We start from the raw sequence: 20,892 nt of genomic DNA on the forward strand, positions 1-20,892 counted from the left end.
CCACCCCCACCCACTCCAGGGCCGACATCCGGCCGCAGGGTCCGTTTCCCCCCACTCAACCCCACTCACTCCAGGGCCGGCGACTGGAGGTGCAAGCCTCCGGCTGCCGGGTCCGTTTCCACCCCCCCCACTCCAGGACCGGAGACAGGAGGCAGAAGCCTCCGGTCGCCCACTCCCTTCCCCTCCCCCACCACCCACTCCCAACAGGCACTGAGGGGAATGTAGGGTTGCCAGCTCTAAGGAGGGAAATACCTGGAGGTTTGGGGGGTGGATTCTGTAGAGGGCAGCATTGGGCGGGGGGGGGGCGGAAGGACTCAGCAGGTATAATGTCATAGGGTCTACCCTCCTAAAGCAGTCATTTTCTCTAGGGGAACTGATCTCTGTCATCTGGAGATCAATTGTAGCAGTGGGAGATCTCCAGGTCCCACCTGGAGATTGGCAACCCTAGGGGAAAGTCAGCTGCACAGCAGGGGGTTGAAGAGAATGGTTTGATGGCTGCTGGGCCAAGATTGGCAACAATAGTTCCCCAGGAGCCCCATCGTAAATGCACCAAACAATTCCTCAAGATTTTCCAAAACACTACTCTGTTTTGGGCTCCTGGGGAACTTTGAAGTAGCACCAAAGCTTTAAGATCTCTCCAGCTGTCACCTGGAGACTGGCAACAGCTTGTCTGGAGTGTGGGCAGCATGGCATTGTATCTGTCTGAGGTCCCCCTCTTCCTCCTCCTCCTCAGATCCCACCCTCAGCAGGCTTCATCCCTAAAATATCCTGGAAGTTTCCAACCTGGAGTTGGCAACCCTATGTCCTGGAGTTCGAACCTGGAGTTGGCAACCATCAGCCAATGTTTATCTGCCTGTCTGTCTTTACAACCCCCTCCCACACACACACACACAGCCTCTGCCTAGGGAGCAGCTGACATCATTCTCCTCTCCCAACTGAAAATTCCAACTGCCTTGGGGGGGGGGTGAGTTTGAGGTGTGGAATGGAGTGTAGTCCAATCAGCTTCCATATGTAAATGACCTTGGAACACTGGCCGGGACTGCACAAAGCAGCCAATGAACCCAGCCAGTGTCTTCCGAGTGGCAGTTTTTTCGGCCTAACACTAAAGGGGCCAATTTTAGAATTCTAGCACCCACTACTCGTTTATAATAAGGGAGAGATTCCACCCTTTGTCCAGATAGCATACAGGGGAATACCCCATTTCATCTCACTGAAACCCTTGCTAAACTGAAAAGAAGAATAAATTAATCCAACAAGGTCTGTGACAGAGCAGGAATTTTGATCACTGACATTTCCAGACCAAGTCCAACACTTGATTGACTTTACCATATTGGCTTTATATTGGCTTAATAGCTCTTTGTGCTGGCACTACAGCATTGTAAGAGTCGCAGTGTCTAAAGATAGCTCTCTATGAGCTACGATGGTTTAATAATGCCTGACAGCTATAATAGAGAAAGAATTTACCCTCCTTCCTCTGTAGATACAAGACAGGATATTTTTAGGGTATTGGTGCTAAAATAGTCTGTTCAATAGTAAGCTTTGAGCAGCCTATGCTATAGAAGAGGGTGGGAGAATCATGAAAATAATCTTTTCTTGAGCCTGTTCCCCTTTTGTTTAAAATTTGTTGGTGAATATGGTGTCAAAGGTTACCATTAAATTGAATGTGTAAGACTGTATTTAATGTCACATGAGTGTTTTGTTTTAACTTGAAAGCTTCTACACACAGTAATGTTTCTTCTAGGCAAGACAGATATAATTTCCCATTGTGTGTATGAATATAAAGGATGTTCTATAGTCAGAGAAAAGGTTCAATAAAATAAAACAGTACCAAGTTTTTAAAAAATTAGCTCTAAAATTTATGGCTTGGTCATGTGAGCTGCTGCACTGAGACAGAAATTCCTGTCATCCACCGTAAGTCTTTCTCTATGGGGCAATCCATTCCTTGAGGTCTGGGGCAGGAACAGATGGGGAATTTCTGGAAAGAAACCAAAGGACTAGAGCACAGCCTACTGCTGTCATACCAGTGTGTCTAATGGTTAGAGTGTTGGACTATGATCTGAGAAATTTCGGTATGAATTTCCACTCTGCCCTGAAAGCTTGCTGGGTGGCTTCAGGCTGGTTACTCTCCCACAGGATTGTTGTGAGGAAAAATGGAGGATGGAAGAACAGTGTTGTAAGCCATTTTAGGAAAGTGGGGTATAAATATCTAAATAAATATATTATAGATATTAATCTTTTTTGAAAGCACTTTGGTGGCTCATGGCATTGCAGAGTTATCTTGTAGAAGAGGAAGCTGCTGAGGAATTAGGTGGTATAGTTGGTCAGTTTTTCCACAATGGAATAAAGGCTGGGTTCGTCTGATATGGTAGATGTATTCATGCAATGTTCCTTAGATGTTCATACAAAAATAGAGCCGTCTCCCCTCACAGAACTGTACAGAAAGTCTTTTCCCTTACCACAGGCAATTAATGAAAAAGGAACTTCCTGTTTCTTCTATGAGCTGATTTGATATTGTCCACTTGGTGCTTGTACAGTAGTTTTTGTTCTAGTGACAACTGGTGTCAAGAAGTTACACGGCAATTAAAATTAGCTTTTGAGACTGTGGATGAGTAGAGGGGCAAGTTGAATACCCAGCCCGAAGAAAATACCTGTTTAAATGTTTCTCAGATGTTAACACGGGTATCCAGTTGTACTTACTTGTACTTAGGATTGGTTCATGGGAAGAATCACACTGATCAACAGTCCCATTATACAACAAGGAAGCTTTTCAAAAGCCACCAAAGACAAGTATGATTCCTTTCTTGTAACAAGATTTTTCTAAAAAGTCTTGCTCACATACCTCCACCTACTTACAATATCACTCTAAATAGCAACTTAAATTATTAATTTTAATTAAGTTTTTAATTTGTAAGCACATCCTGCTCTGCTATGTAGATGTAAAGTTAAAGAAAAGGAAAAAAATGCTCAAGAGACAGGACAACAAAAGCAAAGCCAAAACCTAGTAATTATGAAACATAGAATAATCACAAGCCCTCACATGAATGGCCCAGGCTAGCCTAATCTCATCAGATTTTGGAAGCTGAGCAGGGGCAGCCCCGATTAATACTTGAATGAAAGACCACCAAGGAAGCTACCAGGAGGCAGGCAATGGCAAACCACTTCTGTTCCTCTTTTGCCCTGAAACCCTACAGGGGGTGCCATAAGTTGGTTGCAACTTGATGGCACTTTCCAGCACCAAACCATCTCTGGAATATGTAATACCAGATAACAAACCATCATGGAATAATAAAGGTAAACAAACATAAAATTACCAAAGGGTAATGTCTGCAAAAAATGTAAAAGTACAAGATGACAAGTAGTGCAGATAAATGATCTTTATCTGCATGTACAAATTATAAAATAACACAATAGAACATACTTGTCGATATAGGTTATTTCTTCAAGCTGTAAATGTATTTTGTCATACAGAAACAAAAAAACCCCAGTTGTTTTATCTTTTTCAATAGTTTCATCTGGTGTATTTCCTGCATACATTTGCAGGAAAAAAGGGCATTGATTTCTGCTGATTTCCCACTTTGCCCCTTATGTATTCTTGAAGATCCTCTGACACACCAGGGGAATCTTAATGAACTGCAGCAGGAGGGAGAAGCTGCTCCAGAACATCCACGGAGAGTTGGATACATGCATGCCATTGTTGAGCAGTTTTAGACCTTTAATGCAAAAAGTAGCATTGAAAAATACTTGAACTGTGGCTTCCGGTTGATGGCGGCACGCTCACAGACTCACCTCCCGGACCTCCCAGGGGTGTCTCCGTGCTCTGGCGGACGGAGGGGGTGAGCAGGCTTATAACCCCCCCCAGTAGCCCGGGGAAGGGCACCTGGCCAAGGAGCTTTGAGGGGGTAGCCTCTTCTCTGGCCGAATGCCAGAGAATTGAGGCTCCCCCTTGCTCCAGTGGTCCGTCCAGCTGAGAGACCTGATGGTACAAATGAAGCTAGCTGGGTCTAGCACAGGAGATCAGGCGTTTGAAATGATGAATGAAGAGGGGTCGGAAGACCAACTATGAACGTGAGTCAAATGAGAACTGATTTTTAAACGAAAAGACACTCCTTACCCGAAGCAGCGAAACGGCAGAAGCGAGTGGTGGGAGGGATGCCTCCCATGCCCATAAATCGTTGAGCGAAAGGGGAGGGAGTGGAAGAATAAACAAGAAATTGCCCAGAAGTACTCATCCATCGAGCTATACAGATAAGCGCATATTCAGAGACTTTAAAATTTATTGCGAAAGCAAACAAACGAGAAAAAGATGGCGGGGAAGAGGGACAGAGACAAAGAGAAACTTTTAAAAGCGAAACTAGAGTCCCCGGAAATGACCAGTGAGATGACGAAGGTGATGACAGCGGTCATGCGCCCTCTGCTGGAAAAGCTCAATGTCTTTAAAGAACAGATGTCTGTTGTAACAGCGAATATTACTGCAGAACAAAAGCAGCTGCAAGTTGTGACAACAAGCATTACTGCTCAACAAATGCAAATAATGGATTAACATGGATGTGGCCTACAGATCATATTCAGGATACATAAAGTAAAATAATCTGCCTGGGGAAATTGTAGTAAGATTCTCGAAGAGGCACGTCAGGGATGCTATCCTGAAAGCAGTTGCTGCGACACCCCTGAAGGTGGGGGAGAATGCTGTCAGAACGCTAAAGGATATTCCATTTGAAGTAAGACAACGCAGAAAGAAATACAAGGAACTTGTGTTTTTCCTCCAAACAAACTCAATTGGATATAAATGGCTGTTTCCAGAAGGAGTAATATTGAAGATCAAGGAGAAGAAGGTCAAGATTGACTCTGTTCTTAAAGCTCAAGAGTTTCTAAAGGAGCAGCTGGGAAGGCCAGAGGACGAGGAAAAAGAAGGGGATGATAAGTCCAGTGGAGAGCTGGAAACTGGAACTTTTTGTCTGAGCAGGGGGCATCAGCCCCGAAAAGTTCCTACAAACTGCGGAAGAAGAAGTAAAGGCTAAACGACTCTGAATTGTGCCTTTGAGAACTTTGGTTCTAGGGGATGATGGGGGGCACTGTTATTGGGCAATTAAATGTAACTGGGGATGGTTAAAAGGGTTAAAAGATCGACACAGTTCATAAGAAGTACAAAGATGAAAAGTCTGAATGAAGTATAAAAAGCTAGTTGGAGATCTCCTCTCTTGGGTTTTTAGTTAGTAGTGGGTTCTTTACTTTTTCCCTTATATGTAGCTTTCCCTTTCCCTTTTTTCTGTTCTAGTTTTTTTAGTGTTTTAAAAATCAATAAAAAATCCCCTCCGGGGGCTTAAAAAAAATACTTGAACTGTAATGGGAAAATTAAGCATGAGGAAACATTTCCAGGGAGAAACAAAATTAAAATGGCAATGTTCAAATTTAACCAGACAGCTTTTGAGCTTTGATCACAGTCAAAACTGTCTCTTTGGACAAAGAGTCAAACCTAGGGGTGCCAGCTCCCCCAGTGGAGACAGGGGTCCATCTTCATGAGGCCCCACCCCGTGGGGGAGCAGAAAACAGAGTTTAAATGGCTTGGAGCCATTTAAACCAAACAGCTAAGTGATTATTCTGTTGGTTCGTATGGGTTTATGTTTTGGTTCGTGATTTAACCTCAAACCATGAATCAAACCATAAAAATGCAGTTTGTGCTCATCCCTAAATGTAATAGTTTAAGAAACAATGAGCAAAAGTGCAACAGAAAAGAATTAGGACAGGAGACAGCTGCAAAAGCTTGCCAGAAATTTGCGACATAGTCAAGATAAGCACCCAAGAGACAAAGACCGGGTTCCTCCATAACATGTACTTTTTTGTCCTATTTTGATAATTGCATTAAAATTATGGTTTTTATAATCTGATAAATACAGTGTGCTTGAAGAATTAGATGCTTGAGTTCAAATTGTGGACTCAGTTACAAAAGTCTCATGAGATGCATTTTATTTTAATCTCATTGATTCAAGACCATGCTTTTTCTTGAAATCATTGTAATGTTAAAGCACTAATTTTGGCTGCATTGCGTCCTATGTGATTTTGGGCAAGCCTTGCAAACCCTTTTGATTTTCCTTTTGTGGTGGAGAATTTACAAAACAAGGACTGGGCAGAGGAAGAAGCTGAAGTGGTTTCCTTATGCAACATTCTTGGAAGCATTTCAGATATCATGGAGTGGCATCTAGCAGCTTTATGGGTTTATTGGTAGTACCTACTTACACCAGGATAGCAGTTGAAGAAAAGAAAGTTTCCAGCACAGGATGGTAATGATATTGATGCAGCTGAAGGGACACAGTTCAAGTATGGATAAGGGCTGGAGGTACGGTTGTAATCATCCCAGTCCTATGTGCTTGACACAGATTATGCCATTGGAATCAGCTGGACTGTTTTAGAATTGGAATTTTAAAGGTTTTTGCATTTTGTTTTTAGCTAATAGGGACCAAAAGCAGCTTACAATATCAATTCTGCCTCCTCCATTTTATACTTAGAACCACAACCCTGTGAGGTAGGTTAGGCTGAGACAGAGTGACTAGCCCAAAGCCATATAGTGAGTCCATGCTACTGGGGGGATTCAAATCTGGGCCTCCCAGTTCTAGTCTGAAAGTGTGTTACATCACACTGGCTCTCGTGGATTTGTCCATGGAACCATTGTAATGTTAAAGCATTTAATTCTGGCTGGATTGTGTTCTAAGTGAAAAAAGCATTAGTAAAATTCAATTAATATTAAGATGTTACAGAATGAACCAAAATGTTGCTAACATAAGTGCTCATTTTGTTAAAGGATGTCTGATATTAAGTGGAATTTTAAAAACTGAAGGATATGACCAAAGTTCTCCTATTGTTTACATCTTAAGGATCGCTTGAACAAAATCAATTAGGAGAAATTTGGCATTAGTCATACTAGACCATGCCAAGACAGCCAGCGGGTGAATGGGACAGAGCAGACTTGTGTACTCAACGTCCCTGGAGTAGATAAATTGCAGAAATGTTTCATGGATCTTGATGGGAGTTGTTTGAAGTAGTAGCTGTCAGTCTGTGCAATCAAAAAGGATGACCTAGGTTTACCCAATTAGCTGTTTTTTGGCATGACCACTTAATTTATAAAATCTCACTGGCTTCTCTAAACCCTTACTAGTCCTTAAAAGGGTTGCTGAGATTATTGCATTGCTTGGGGTTGATCAGTAATCAGCTAGGACAGCATTTCTGGAGTGTTATTTGTATGATAGCAAGAAAATGCCTCATTTGACAGATCGCTCTTACTGCCAGGTGAGCTAGCAAAAACGAAGATTGATTTGAATAGCAGCTTTAAAAATGCTTTCATGTGTTTCTGTTCAAAAGCAATAATTCAGTTATTTTATAATAAGTGCCTGTATGATGAGACCAATCTGCTTTAATGCTTGTTGTCTATGTATGTATACTGTAATTTATGCATAGGTTTCAACTAAAATGTGGTTTTAAATAGGAATATGCTAGGGTAATGTCTGTCTCTGCTCTTTTTTATTTCTGTTGGTAGAATAAGTTTGTAAAATAAACAATCAATTTCAGGTACAGAAAAACAAGGACATTCAAAATTCTGTTTACTTACAAATGTAGTAGTGCTGATTTGATGAGATGGAGACTGAAAAGCCACAGTCCAGCAGGCTGTGGAAGGTTGGTAGTTCAGCAGTTCAAGACCCGGGTTGCCACATGACGGAGTGAACTCCCATCTCTAGTTCCAGCTCCTGCCAACCTAGCAGTTTGAAAGCAAGAAATTGCAAGTAGATAAATAGGTACCACTTCGGTGGGAGGGTAACAGCGTTCCGTGTGCCTTGGTGTTTAGTCATGCTGGCCACATGACCATGGAAACGTCTTCAGACAGCGCTGGCTCTTCGGCTTTGAAACGGAGATGAGCACTGCAACCCTAGAGTCGGATTCGACTGGCTTTCGAGCAAGGGAACTTTTACCTTTACCTTTATTTGAATAATAATATTTGGTGGGACACATTTTAACTTGAAGTACAGCTGGAAAACCATGCTATCAGTTATACTGTCAGAATTATGTTATCAAAAATCACCAGTCGTATCGAAGAGAAACAGCTGTTGATTATCTTGTCTTTATAGGTCCAGACACACTTTGAAAACCCATCCAAGTATCACATTCAACAAACGCCAAGGCAACAAGTCAAACAGTACTTGACTCTGGATACCAAACTGCCCACCCAAACTCTATCACTGTCTCATTCTCATTCAGTCAGTTCTTCAGGAGCAGCACCCATATTAAGGAGTGGGCAGATGCCGCCTGCCAGTGACATCAGCACTCCTGGAAGTCCAACAACCAAGTTACTAGCCCTTGGAGGAGAACATGAAAATGTGGTATGGTTTGTTGCTGTAACATATCTTGGTAGAGAAAGTCTCTCCACAAGTCAATAAGGAATTCGGTGAATGCACAGTGCAGATTTGTTAATCCCTTTGGTGCCATTATTTTCTCTGTTTGTTGTGCATTTTTCTTAGTTGTTGATCCTTTCATTTTCCTTAATTACTCCTGTATACGATCCCAGCCAGTCATGCATCACATATGAATTGACATCACGATGCCGTATAACCAATCAGATTTGGCTATGTGATGATTTATTTGATGGCAAAAAAAAAATGAGAGTGAGGGACCTGTGGGTGGTCGGGGATCAGTATTTATTTATTTAATATATTTATTTTATTCGATTTATATCCCACCCTCCCTGCCAAGGCAGGCTCAGGGAGGCTTACATATATGCAATCATCAATATATTATGTAGCCAGATTAGGCTGCCAGCAAACAAAGTCAAATGAAAACGAGAGAGAAGTAATAAAGAAAGAGGCAGCAATAAAGAAGTTTACAGCAATAAAGACTGTTTACATCTTTAAAAAATGTGAAAAGGAGAGGGCACTTTTAATGCAGTTGAAAATGTTCCAAAAACCAATGTACAGTTTTGACCCCACTGAACAGACCCAACTGATTTATTATGTAAAATGGAAGAGCTTACATTTTATTCCAAGGCGGTCTTTCATCAAAGTAGCTTAAAGGACTGGAACAAATAAAGTTCAGAAAAAGAGTGCACCGTGTACCCTAAACTGTCTTTTAACAAAAGAGCTTGTCACTATCATTTACTTGTCATGGATTATTTTCAATTTAACCATGACCAACTATTTATAGTATATACTCCACTGCTAACCACTTCATTCAAAACTATTGTTTTATTAGATGGATGATGTTATTGATGACATAATTAATATGGAGTCAAGTTTTAATGATGAAGGAATGTGTTGCTCTGAAACACCGCTACTCATGCAAAGAACTGTAAGTAATTATTGACTTGTGCTATTATAATTGAAATAGAGAATTCAGTTGAGGACTGTAATTCTGGCTTGTAAAATGGCAAACATTGTTCTCTACCTTCATCTCTGTTCAAAGGTACTTGCTTTGTACTAGCACATTGCTTTGGGAGCACAGTGAGCAATCAAAGCAATATTGTTACAAAGTTGTCTACATTAGAATTAATTTAGAATCATCACCCTGAAATTGTGAATGCATCTTCCTCTTATTGCAACATACTGTGTTTGCCACCATTAAATCTATTGATTTCCTTGTCAATTTGTCATCCAGTATTTATTTTACTTGGAGAGCTCAGAGAAACCAAGTTGTACTTTTTTCAGCATTTGACTTTGTTTTCATGGATAAGAGGCAACAGTATGCTTGTATCTGAGAATCTGGCAGTGCTATCCTAAGCAGAAATATGCTCTTCTAAGATCATTGATGTCAACAGAACTGTAATTCTGCTTAGGATGGTTTTGTAGGAGTACATTCCTATACAATAGGTTTAGACTACAGAATAGGCCTAGGACTGTAAATCGTATAGACCATGTCAAAATAATGACTTACAAACCAAATGATCGGAAATTTGTTTCAATTTTCATATTAACTTTAAACACAAAAATTAGCAAGTCAAAGGTTCCATTAATATTATTAACTAACAATTTCCTTTTTATGGAGAACACTGTGGAACATAAAAAGAATGGAATGCATAACTTCGCTGATATATTTTTCAATTACAATTTCCATGTATAATTTTTATTAGTAAAACTAATATCCTGCCTTTCATCCCCAAACTGTGCAATCAGGCTTGCTCATAAAAAGACAGAGGATATATTATTTAATACAATTATAACATATAGGTTGTCAATTGCATGCCAAATATTCACATTCATAAATGTTGATTAGTGTAGACGCGATGAGCAATTTCCATCTAGGGCCCGGTATCATCAAACACAAGGGCATCTTTGCTGGGAAAAGGCCAGACTAAATATTAACAGCCCTGCTTGCTTATCTTAGGCCACTGTAAAGGCTGCACAAGACATCATCACGGCAAATACCTTTGTCAAGCACATTTTGCACTAGATTAGACAAAGTCCAAGGAAGACTCAAAGTTCATTTTTGGATGTGAGGTTCAGCATTGCATTACTGAGTGATGTTTACCAAAAAAAAAAGTGGTAGAAAAGACAAGCATCTTACCTTGGGGAAAATATAGCTATTAAAAATGGAACCATCAGGTTCCATCACTACTATCCATATCAAACGACAGATGGAATGTGACTCTAGCTAAAGAGTCAAAGAATACAGGCCAATCTGGCCTCAGAAATTCATACCCATTCTTATTTGGAGTGGAATGGATTGATGATAGAAATGCTGCATAGAATCAGGCCCGTGTTCCTTCCTGCTTCTCCCTTGCTGAGCTGCTGCCTTCTCAATTGCGATAGCAAAACGTTGGAAATCAGAAAAAATCCCAAACAGAGAAGAATTAATCACAAACATCTTAGATATAAAAGAAATGGACAAAACAAATATGTTCTTAGCGGGAAAAATGGACAGTGTGTTTAAGGAAAGATGGCAAAAAGTAGATAATTGGCTAGAAATGTATGGATAAAAAGCTCAAAAATATTGTAAAAAATGGAAATATGAAATGCTATTTTTGTTATATACTGAAAATCAATAAAAATATACAAAAAAAAAAATAGTTTAAAGAGAGAAAAAATCACACCAAGGCATGGGGATTGCATACATAATGAGACGTTCACTGAAAAGGAGCTATCTAATGCTTGTGAATATTTTTCAGAAAGGCTCACTGCCCCCTAATAACAAGTACTGTTTAGAAATGGTAGGCATTTGGAGGCACCCAGGGCCTTTTTAGCTAGTTGAGTCTTGTTCTGCTCATTTAGTGGGGATTCTTCCTCTCCCATTGTATGCACAGAGCACAAATCAGCCTAATAAAGGCAGAGCTTTAAAATTGGGCCACTGACCTGAGGGTGAAGGCTACTCTACATTGTATGGGTTTAGCATGTACACTGCATGCATAAATTATCTCATTCGCATGTGTCATGCAAACACCTGTGAGCAATGGAACCATGGTATTACTTGCCAAACACATGTATGCTAGTTTTGCACCAACTTTTCTTGATGTTCAATTATTCCTGTGAAAGCTGCTGTTTCAGTGAATTATAGAAATGTTTGTGAAAAAATGCCCAAAATTCAACTGTGGCCCCGTTCATACGAGGGGTTTTGGTCCGGGAGCGAGACAGAACGGGGGCGGATCAAACGGGCGTGATCCCACGGCAACATCTGGGAATCGTTGCCTGTCCATCCCCGACCTGTCTCTTCCACGCGAAAACCCGCTCTAAAAAGAACCATCTACCTGGGTGGTTCATGCGAAGTGGAGCGGCTCAAACCGGCCGTGGGATCGGCCGCGTGTCCTTGCAGCGGCACATCCCGGCCTCGGGCTCAAGCATGCGCAGTTCGGCGGCCTCCCCCTTGCCTCCGACACTTCCTCCCCGGCATGTGATCGTGCCGGGGAGCAACGGCGCGCGGTGCACGGGATCTGTGGGATCCCGCCCGCGCGTATCTTTTTTGATGCGGCTCTCTTTAGCCGCGCTTCGCCTCGTGTTTTCCCTGCCGTGTGGCAGGGGCCTGTGTTATTTTTCTTTTTCAAGCATTTGCAGCATTGTATCCTTTATCTTTTGCTACTTTGGCTAAATTTGTGTCACTTGAAAGGCTTCCTCATGGTATGATTTCAGCTAATTAAGGCTCATGCTGTGAATGATGACATCAGAACACCACATATCCAATCAGACTTGGCTCTATCACTATGAAAGGAGGGGAAAGGGAATCCACTGACATTGCTAACATAACTGTGTTGATGCTCCCTACATTCCCATGCTGAGCTGGTGGTTTCATTGCCCACTAGAGCTGTGCAACATGGCTTTTTACTTTGATCCAGTTCTAGTTGTGCCTAACTAGTTTGGACAGGATGTGGAGGGGAATGTGCATCCAGATGAGCCTCCACATTGTCCCACATTCCTCTCCACATTCTGTCCCAATGTGTTAACTAAGTGCAGTCAGATCAGGGCAAGGAATTGTCAAATCAGCTGCATTTGCAAAGGGGATACAGTTCTGTTCCTTGGAAGAAAAAAAAACCCCACATTTGTGCGACTAGATTCCAACAGGGTGAAAGTTTATAATGTATATACTTTATTTAGAATTAAGCGGTTAGGAAATAAATATAGATTAATGGGTTAATTTGATCTGCTGTTGATAAATTGGAGATCAGTGACAAAAGATGTAATGGGTTAAGGTAGTGTAGAAGTGGAACTATAAATTGGATTGGGGTGGGTGTCGTGTTTGTTGTATGTCTGTGCTTTTTATTTCTGTTAAATCTCAATAAAAATTATTAAAAAAAAAAAGATTGTGCCATTAGTGAATCACCTTCTGAACAACTGGAAAGTAATGCCACTTGTTTGTTGGAGGATTGTATTAAAAGTTACAGATGCCAAAAAAATGTGTTTCAGTATTTAGTGGGTAGAGCTACTTCCTAGTTTTTCCATATAGGCCATCTAAAGAGACTGGTGAATATAATTCAGTGAAGTGAATTCTGTGGTAATTTAGAAGGAACTGAGGAAAGCCTTTTCCCTTCCTTCCTGTTGAGCTTTCTGCCTTTGAAAGGTAGGTGAAAGTCATGAAGGAAAGCATTCCTTGCTGAAGCATTCAGTATTTTCTCTAGAGCTGCCAGTCACTTATAAATAGAAATGTGTTGGGAGTAACCAATTCACACTGTACATTAAAGATGGTGTATAGAGAAGAGGGGAAAGGAGTTTGTTAATCTTTTAAGAGAGACGAATGCATTCATATCAAAATGCCCCACAAATTAAGTGTGTACTCCTAACTTACTACCGTGTTCTGCTGTATCTGTATAAGGTAGTTCTTTTTTTCCTCTCGAACAGATGGTCACTTATCTGAGAACTTTGGATGGTATCCTTTAAAAAGTTGTCTTTAATGAATGACTTAGAAATGAAGAACATTCTCAAAGAAGATCTACTGTGTTTGCAAAACCCTTTCCTGTTCTGTTTTTTTAAAAAGAACTCTTCCTACTTAGAAGAGTGGGAGGCTCAGGTAGACAATTTCTGGGAAAGCTTCGTGTTCTGTCTCCATGAACACAACTAAAAAGTAATCACATTAGGTAATAAAATGCAGTTGCATTGGTGAAAGGAATACTATGTACCTGGGTAAGAGGACACTCCAAATAACTGGATTATGGGAAAGTATCTTATTGTGTAATATGGATTTGCATTCAGAAAATAAAAGCTGAAGATCCACCTTGACCTATACCCATTCTCTAATACTGTTATTCTCTCAATCTGAATATAATTATTTTTAGCATTTGTGAACAGCTGGGAAATTTTCAGTCTGACAGTTTTCCTTTCACCTTGCTGTTTGGTTTCATTTCCCCCATGCAGCAGGAGATGGGAGGCACACTGATTGAAGACAGTGATACAGAAAGTATGTGCCTAGTAGTATGTCTCATCCATCCAACCAGAAGAATTAACCAATAATCTAGCCAAACAGGATTGTCCTAATAGGCATGTGCTCAGCATTTTCATTTCTGACCAATCATTGTGCCATCTTAGTCATTTGGGAGAGATTTCTGATATATTTGCACAGATCCTGTTCATGTGAGCTTTCTCATATTCTGGGGCTATGCTTATCTACTGTGTTCATGCATTGCCTGAACATGCTGGCAAATGGGCAGGTCTATGTATGGAGAGATTGTGGCAGAGACTATAGCTTTTCCTTCCAGGATTCATTGGCTTTACTGACTACAAGGGTGATGATAGATGCAGATGGCCCCGGTCACACTGGAGGTTTTGACCCGGAAGAAGGACGGATCAGGGGCGCAGCAAACAGGTGCGATCACAACGCAACATCTGGGAAGTGGCGCGCACCCGTCCCTGATCCATCCCTTCAGGCTGATAATGCGCAGTAAAAAAACCCCCAAGGGAATAGTAGGACCAACCTGAAACGCCGCAGCAAGCGCGGCTGTGGGCTCGCCGGTGCGCGCGTCTTCAGGAGCAGTCAAGGCTCCCGGCCGAACTGCGCATGCGCACACATGCGCAGCCAGCTGCCTTGCTCTCCCTTCCGTGGCTCTCCCCCGTGGCATCTGATCGTGCCGGGGAGCAACTGTGCGGCGGCTCAGGGAATCTGTCTGATCCCACCACCGTGTGTCTCTTTTGGTGCGGCTCTAAAAAGCCGCACTTTGGCCAGGTCAATTTCCCCCGTGTGACCGGGGCCAGATGCTAGCAAAGTTGTATCCCACTCCTCCCCAAGATGTACATCTGTAGGGAAGAGAGTCAGCTATGGCAAGCATATTATTTGCACCCTCTGAAAGGCCTGGAAGGCGGACAGAAGTAAAGCCTAGCCACCATTCGCTACTACTTCCCTCATAATAGGCATGGTAGTGTGTCCGAAAGGGAAAGAGGTAAAGGTGTTTCCTGCTTAGCAGACTGTAGATGGTTTGGAGTTGGTGGGAAGTAGTTTTTAATATGTTTATTTAACTATCTGTACTCTACTTTACTCCCCATAGGGGAACCTAAGCAGCTTACAACATGATTCTCTGCTCTTCCATTTTGCCTTCACAACAATAACTCTGTAAAGCAGGTTAGACTCTGGCTGCGATCACACACCCCAAATGATCCACTTTCAATCCATTTTCAATGCACTTCCTAACTGGATTTCACTGTGGCCCATTCTGCATCTAACATTTGGTCCACTGTTTAACCAAGCCCATGTTGGGACAGAAATGCCCCTCTACATTGCATGCCACTCTCACTTTCTTTGTCGGATTTTTTTGTAGCCTCCACACTGCATGCCAGTTTCTCTTCCTTTGATCTCTCAGTTTTATGGTACTGTCTGTATAGATTTATGGCCATTTTATGGCCAGTCAGGGGTAACTCTGCAGTCAGTATGGTGTTGGCCCGGGGTATCTGAATGTGGTTTTGAGCTGCATCTTTTTCTGTTCTAGTGTGGGTTTGGTAGAACAATGGAGTTAATACTAGATGCAGAATGGGCCTGTGTGAACTGGCAAAATCCAGTTGGAAAGTGCATTGAAAGTGGATTGAAAGTGGATTATTTAGTGTGTGTGATCACAGCCTAGGAGAGAGTGAGCAGCTGATAATCACCCTACAGACTTCCATGGCAGCTGCTAATGCCTTAGTAGGGGAAAAAGATAGGCAGTCAATTTACCACTTTTATCTTAAGTCAGCAGGAGAATCTACTTCTAAACAAAATTGTGTCCATACCAATGCTTTGAGCATTTTTTCCTTGTGCTGGTTAACTAGCTGCCTGACAGCACTTAGAGAGAAGAGAAAGAGCAGGAGGGCATCAAAGTTTAGCTGTCCTCACCAACAACATGCTGTGCTGGTTTGTTTGTTTTTTAAATAGCCCACTAATATTTATTTTATATTATTTTTGGGATTTTTAACCCTGCCATGCCCTCCAAGTGGGAGATTAATCCTGGCTGAAAACAGGAGAAAGTCACAAGTTAGTGAGTTAGTGTTGTCTCATCTTCCAGTGGCCATTCTGCATAGGAGACTTTAATTTCTATGACAAAATGGGGGATGCTTTCCCCCCTATTTCTCTGTAATTTGAAAAGGAGCATAATCTTGGTGAAGGGCACAATATGTAAGAATTTCACCTCAAGTGAATACATCTGGAAATGTGTTTCCCCACTGAAATCAATTGAATGAACCCTTGGACTGATGAACAAGTATGTGTAACTTCAATAGTGACCAAGCTGCAAATACGGAGTAGTATTTGCCAATCCCTGTTACTAATGAAAAGGTTAGCTGGTCCATAAAGCAGATGTGTCCTGTTAGAAATCAGAAAGACAAAAATGTCAGACACCCCACCACCATTTTGCACTCCAGTCTGGATCCTGTGAGGTCCAATAATCCAAACAGTGGCCAGTAGAGATATGCATGAACCAGCTGATGAACTAAAGTTTGTCACAAATTCTGGCTGGTTCGTGGTTTGCAAAGTGATGTTAACAAACTGAAGAACCACCATGAACTTCCACAAATTTTGGTGCAGTTCATGGTGGTTCATGAAGAGCAGAAAAACAACTCAGCCTTTTGGTTTAAATGGCGGTCCCTGCTGCTGAGCTGTTTGGAAACCCCTGCCTTCTGCTCCCTGTGAAAAGCTGTGGGGAGCAGAAAGCAAGTTTTTATACTTTAAATGTCTCATGAACCAATCTGAACCATGTCAGTTTGCAAATCAACCTCCTAAATCATATGGGTTTGTGGTTCGGTTCGTAGTTCAGCCACAAACCACAAACCAAACTGCAAAAATGTGGTCTGTGCCCATTCCTAGTAGTCAGTTGTAGTTATCTTTTCCATGAAGGGGTTTCCTCATAAAAGTAACATGGCCATGACAGCACATCACTTGATTGATTGTATCATAGGCTTCTTGTGAGACATCATTATCAGATAATGTTTGTTAAATCATGAACAACATAAGCCTCCAAAATATTAGTTGTAGATTTTCCGGGCTGTATGGCCGTGGTCTTGGCGTTGTAGGACCTGACGTTTCACCAGCAGCTGTGACTGGCATCTTCAGAGGTATAACACAGAAAGATGGAGTACTCTCTGTGTCAAGGTGAGAAGAAAAATGGTAGGCAGGTAACTTATATCTACTCAGGAAGGTGGGTAGGGTGGAGTCATTATCTTGTAGGACTTCCCCAGACTGTGACATGCTAATGGAGGAGCTTTCCTGAGGAGATTCTTTTGCATATGGATTGGCTGTTGAAATCCTAATCTTATCTGTAGTGCTATTGTAAGATGTAGAGCATTTTGTGTTTTTCAGGACAGGAAACCATGCCCTATTTATTTTTAAACTCTTCTTTCCTGTTGAAATTGTGTTTATGTTTATGAATTTCAATGGCTTCCCTGTGTAATCTGACATGGTAATTGGATGTGTTGTCCAGCCTTTCAGTGTCTTGGAATAAGATACTGTGTCCTGTTTGAATTAGGCTATTTTCAGCTACTGCTGATTTTTCAGGTTGGCACAGTCTGCAGTGTTTTTCATGTTCTTTTATTCTTGTTTGAATGCTACGCTGTGTGGTCCTCATGTATACCTGTCCACAACTGCATGGTATACGATATACTCCTGTAGAAGTGAGGGGGTCTCTTCTGTTTTTGCCAATCATAGCACCTGTTGTATTTTTCTGGTGGGTCTGATTACTGTTTGTACATGTCTGAATACTGTTTGTACATATAGATTACACAGGGAAACCATTGCAATCCATATGCAAAAGAACCTTCTCAGGAAAGCTCCTCCATTAGCATGTCACAGTCTGGGGAACTCCTACAAGATAATAACCCTACCCCACCTTCCTGAGTAGATATAAGTTATCTGCCTACCATTTTTCTTCTCACCTTGACACAGAGAGTACTCCATCTTTCTGTGTTATACCTCTGAAGATGCCAGTCACAGCTGCTGGTGAAACGTCAGGTCCTACAATGCCAAGACCCCAGCCATACAGCCTGGAAAATCTACAACAACTAATGAACTCCGGCTGTTAAAGCCTGCAACAACATATCCTTCAAAATATCTCTGTCAGTAATAGATGACAAATGTTGAAGAACTGTCTTACAGGTTAGCAGTTATATCACAAAGAATTAATAGTGGAGAGGTTATCAAGGCAACATGTAAAGTCTGCTGCTAGTGATCTGCCTTAGTGTTGGGTTTTCGTCAGCAGTTTTGATATGCTGGGTCAAATCTGAGTTTTGTATGAAACACCATGCTTTCCTCTTCAATTTAGGTGAGGAAGTATCTTTTGATACCTCAGATGGCATTGTGTAAGGAGCTTGAGTAAGAGTGGACTGGTGTGTATTAAGAACACAAAAGTCCATGCATATTTTCTAGTTCATCTGCAAGCTTCAAAGATTAAACCAAGCCATGCTGGCTAGTTATACTGAGTAAACTAAAAAGTAAATGATAAGAAAATGAAAGAAGCAGTGAACAAATTGTGTTTTAGTAATATAGGAAACTAGGAAAAAGGCCCGTTGTGGAAATAAATACAACGGCCTCTAGAAAGAGGCTCTGGGCATGTGCCCCGGCCTTGGACACTCAGTGTCAATTTGCTGTGGCGACCTCAGCAGGGTATAATGACACTGAGTCCACCATTTTCTCCAGAGGAACTGATCTCTGCTACCTAAAGAACAGTTGTAATTTTGAGTGATCTCCAGTCCTCACCTGGAGATTGGCAACGGTGGTTCCCCAGAAGGGAATAGTTGGTTTGGAGGGTGGAGTCTATGGCTTTGTACCTGTCTGAGGTCCCATGCCTCCTGAAACCTCACCCTCTCCAGGTTCCATCCCTGACATCTCCAGGAATTTCCCACCTGGAGTTGGCAACCCTATCTCCTTCCCAGCCAATCATCAACCTACCTTTAGTTCCCCCTCACTCTTCAGCTTTCCACCCCCCACACACCAGCAGCCTCTCCCATGCTCTGAAGCCCTGACTGCTACATCACATTGGCTGTCATGGGGGCCACCTCAGCAGCATATAAGGATACAGAGCCCACCATTTTCTCCAGGGGAACTCATCTCTGCCGTCTGGAAAGCAGTTGTAATTCTGAGTGATCTCCAGCCCTCACCTGGAGATTGGACACATTTTACCTCAGAAGAGCAAACTGTTTAGAATGTTAGAGGCAAAAGCCAATCAAGTCGCATATGCAAACAACCTCTGTGTTCCGAGGCAAAGGCCAATGAGGCTGCATATGCAAATAACCTCTGTGTTCTGACTGGCTATGGGGGGGAGAGGAAAAGCAAAATGTTTAGAATGTTGGAGGCAGGACTCAGGCAAAGCAGCCAGTGGATAGGGAGACCCTCTGAATGACAGATCAGAGAGCGAACTGATTTTGGAGCGTGTGGAATGTTCTAGAGAAGTGCCACCACCATTCGGCTTTTATTTATAAGGGAGATGAACAAAAATATGCTTCCCATATCAGCTATCCACTTGACAGATGAAACTAGTGCAATTCTTAAACTTTATTAAGTTACTAGAGGCAGGCAATGGAAAACCACCTCTGAACATTTCTTGCCTTGAAAACCTGAATAGGTCGCCATAAAGTCAGCTGCGACTCGGTGGCACTTTTCACCACCACATTAAGTTACTGCCAATGATGTTTGACCTAAAATCAGGCAATACAGTTGATCTTTAATTGAAGATTGCTAATATGCTTTTCTTGTTCTGGGTTTTTGTTGTTGCTCAGGGATTTTCACTAAATGAAGTGCCCTGCTACCACCCAAGCAGAGTGTGTGTGTGTGGGGGGGGGGTTTGGCTGTGGCAGCATTTGCTCTGACTTTAGGGAAGAGATGTGGAGGAAGTATTAAAGCAGCTCATCTAACTTGGTTAGATGTATTTGGCTTACCTTAACTTTTCTTGGGGCTTCAGTTTGATATGCAGTTCTATTGTCTTTGTGGAGCTAGTTAACCATTGGCCGTGTTAATCATTTAGTGTACTGAGTGAAATGATTTATAACAGGGTGTGTATGAGAGGCAGAGAGGGAAAAAGAAAGAGAGAGAGAGATTCACATTGATCAATAGTCATTGGAAGAAGGAAGACAGCCAAATGTACTGAACTGAAAGGTACCATCTATCTAAATATATCTGCTTGCATGTGTATGCGTACAAAAAATGTCTCCAGGCCTTAAATGAGTAACTGATAGTTGGATCTCTCATGTGCAAAATTCTCTTCATGTTAGTTTTGAATGGCTGGAAAGTTTCCAGGCTCAATGTATGAACTCTGATCAGCCTTTAAGGAGATCAAATATAGGGCCAAACTACATATTATATGTTTTTACTTTGTGTGTGGAGGCATGTGTGCCCCCTTCAATGGGATAGGAGAACGAGCAGTTGTGGAGTGGGTAATTCTTTTCCCTATGCATTTTCCCAATTATAACAGTGCAATCCAAAATAGAGTTATACTCATTACCATGATTGGGCTTAAACTTTGTTTGGGGTTATACAGATGGTTCCTCTCCTACAGTTATGTGTAAGTTTTGCTCATTAAAAAAAGTGAAAACCCAATAGTGAAAACTTAGAAATAGTGAAAACTGAACTGCAAAAGATGGGTTCTTGATGTGGATGCCTCTGAAATTTGTTATTTATTTAGATTTCTAGACCACCCTCCCTGAACAACATTCAATAAATATACTTTGTCAATTTGAATAAATACAGTAATAGAAAACACGTTAAAGCCAGTTAAATTATCTGGAGAACACTGTCAGGTTGGGAATGAAATTCTCTTCTCTGAAAGTTTCTATATCTTCACACTGATGGCTCTTTTATACCTGTTATAAATGGATCTTCTGAAGGTGGGTTTAGATTGTGATGGGGCTCCCTAGGCTCATCTCTGTTGTCTGTTTTTGACAGCAGGGAGGGAATGTGTTTTGGAATGTGGGACATAACAATACAGATGGTCCTTTTGCTCAGAGTGTATTCACCTCCCTGTTGGGTAACTTTAAGAAACTCACAAACTTT

General features: G+C 41.7%; 1 protein-coding gene across 1 annotated transcript in view; it reads left to right on the forward strand.

The window, feature by feature from the left end:
* The window catches only part of TFEC (transcription factor EC), a 49,722-nt gene that overhangs the window by 5,944 nt on the left and 22,886 nt on the right, over positions 1–20,892 (forward strand). Inside the window, exons 2-3 of the mRNA XM_015408294.1 lie at positions 8,115–8,366; positions 9,232–9,327. Coding sequence (XP_015263780.1) covers positions 8,115–8,366; positions 9,232–9,327 — 348 coding nt within the window. The remainder of the gene's footprint in view (positions 1–8,114; positions 8,367–9,231; positions 9,328–20,892) is intronic.

Source organism: Gekko japonicus, unplaced genomic scaffold (genome assembly GCF_001447785.1).
Source record: "Gekko japonicus isolate JY-2015 unplaced genomic scaffold, Gekko_japonicus_V1.1 scaffold333, whole genome shotgun sequence".
NCBI lineage: Eukaryota > Metazoa > Chordata > Lepidosauria > Squamata > Gekkonidae > Gekko > Gekko japonicus.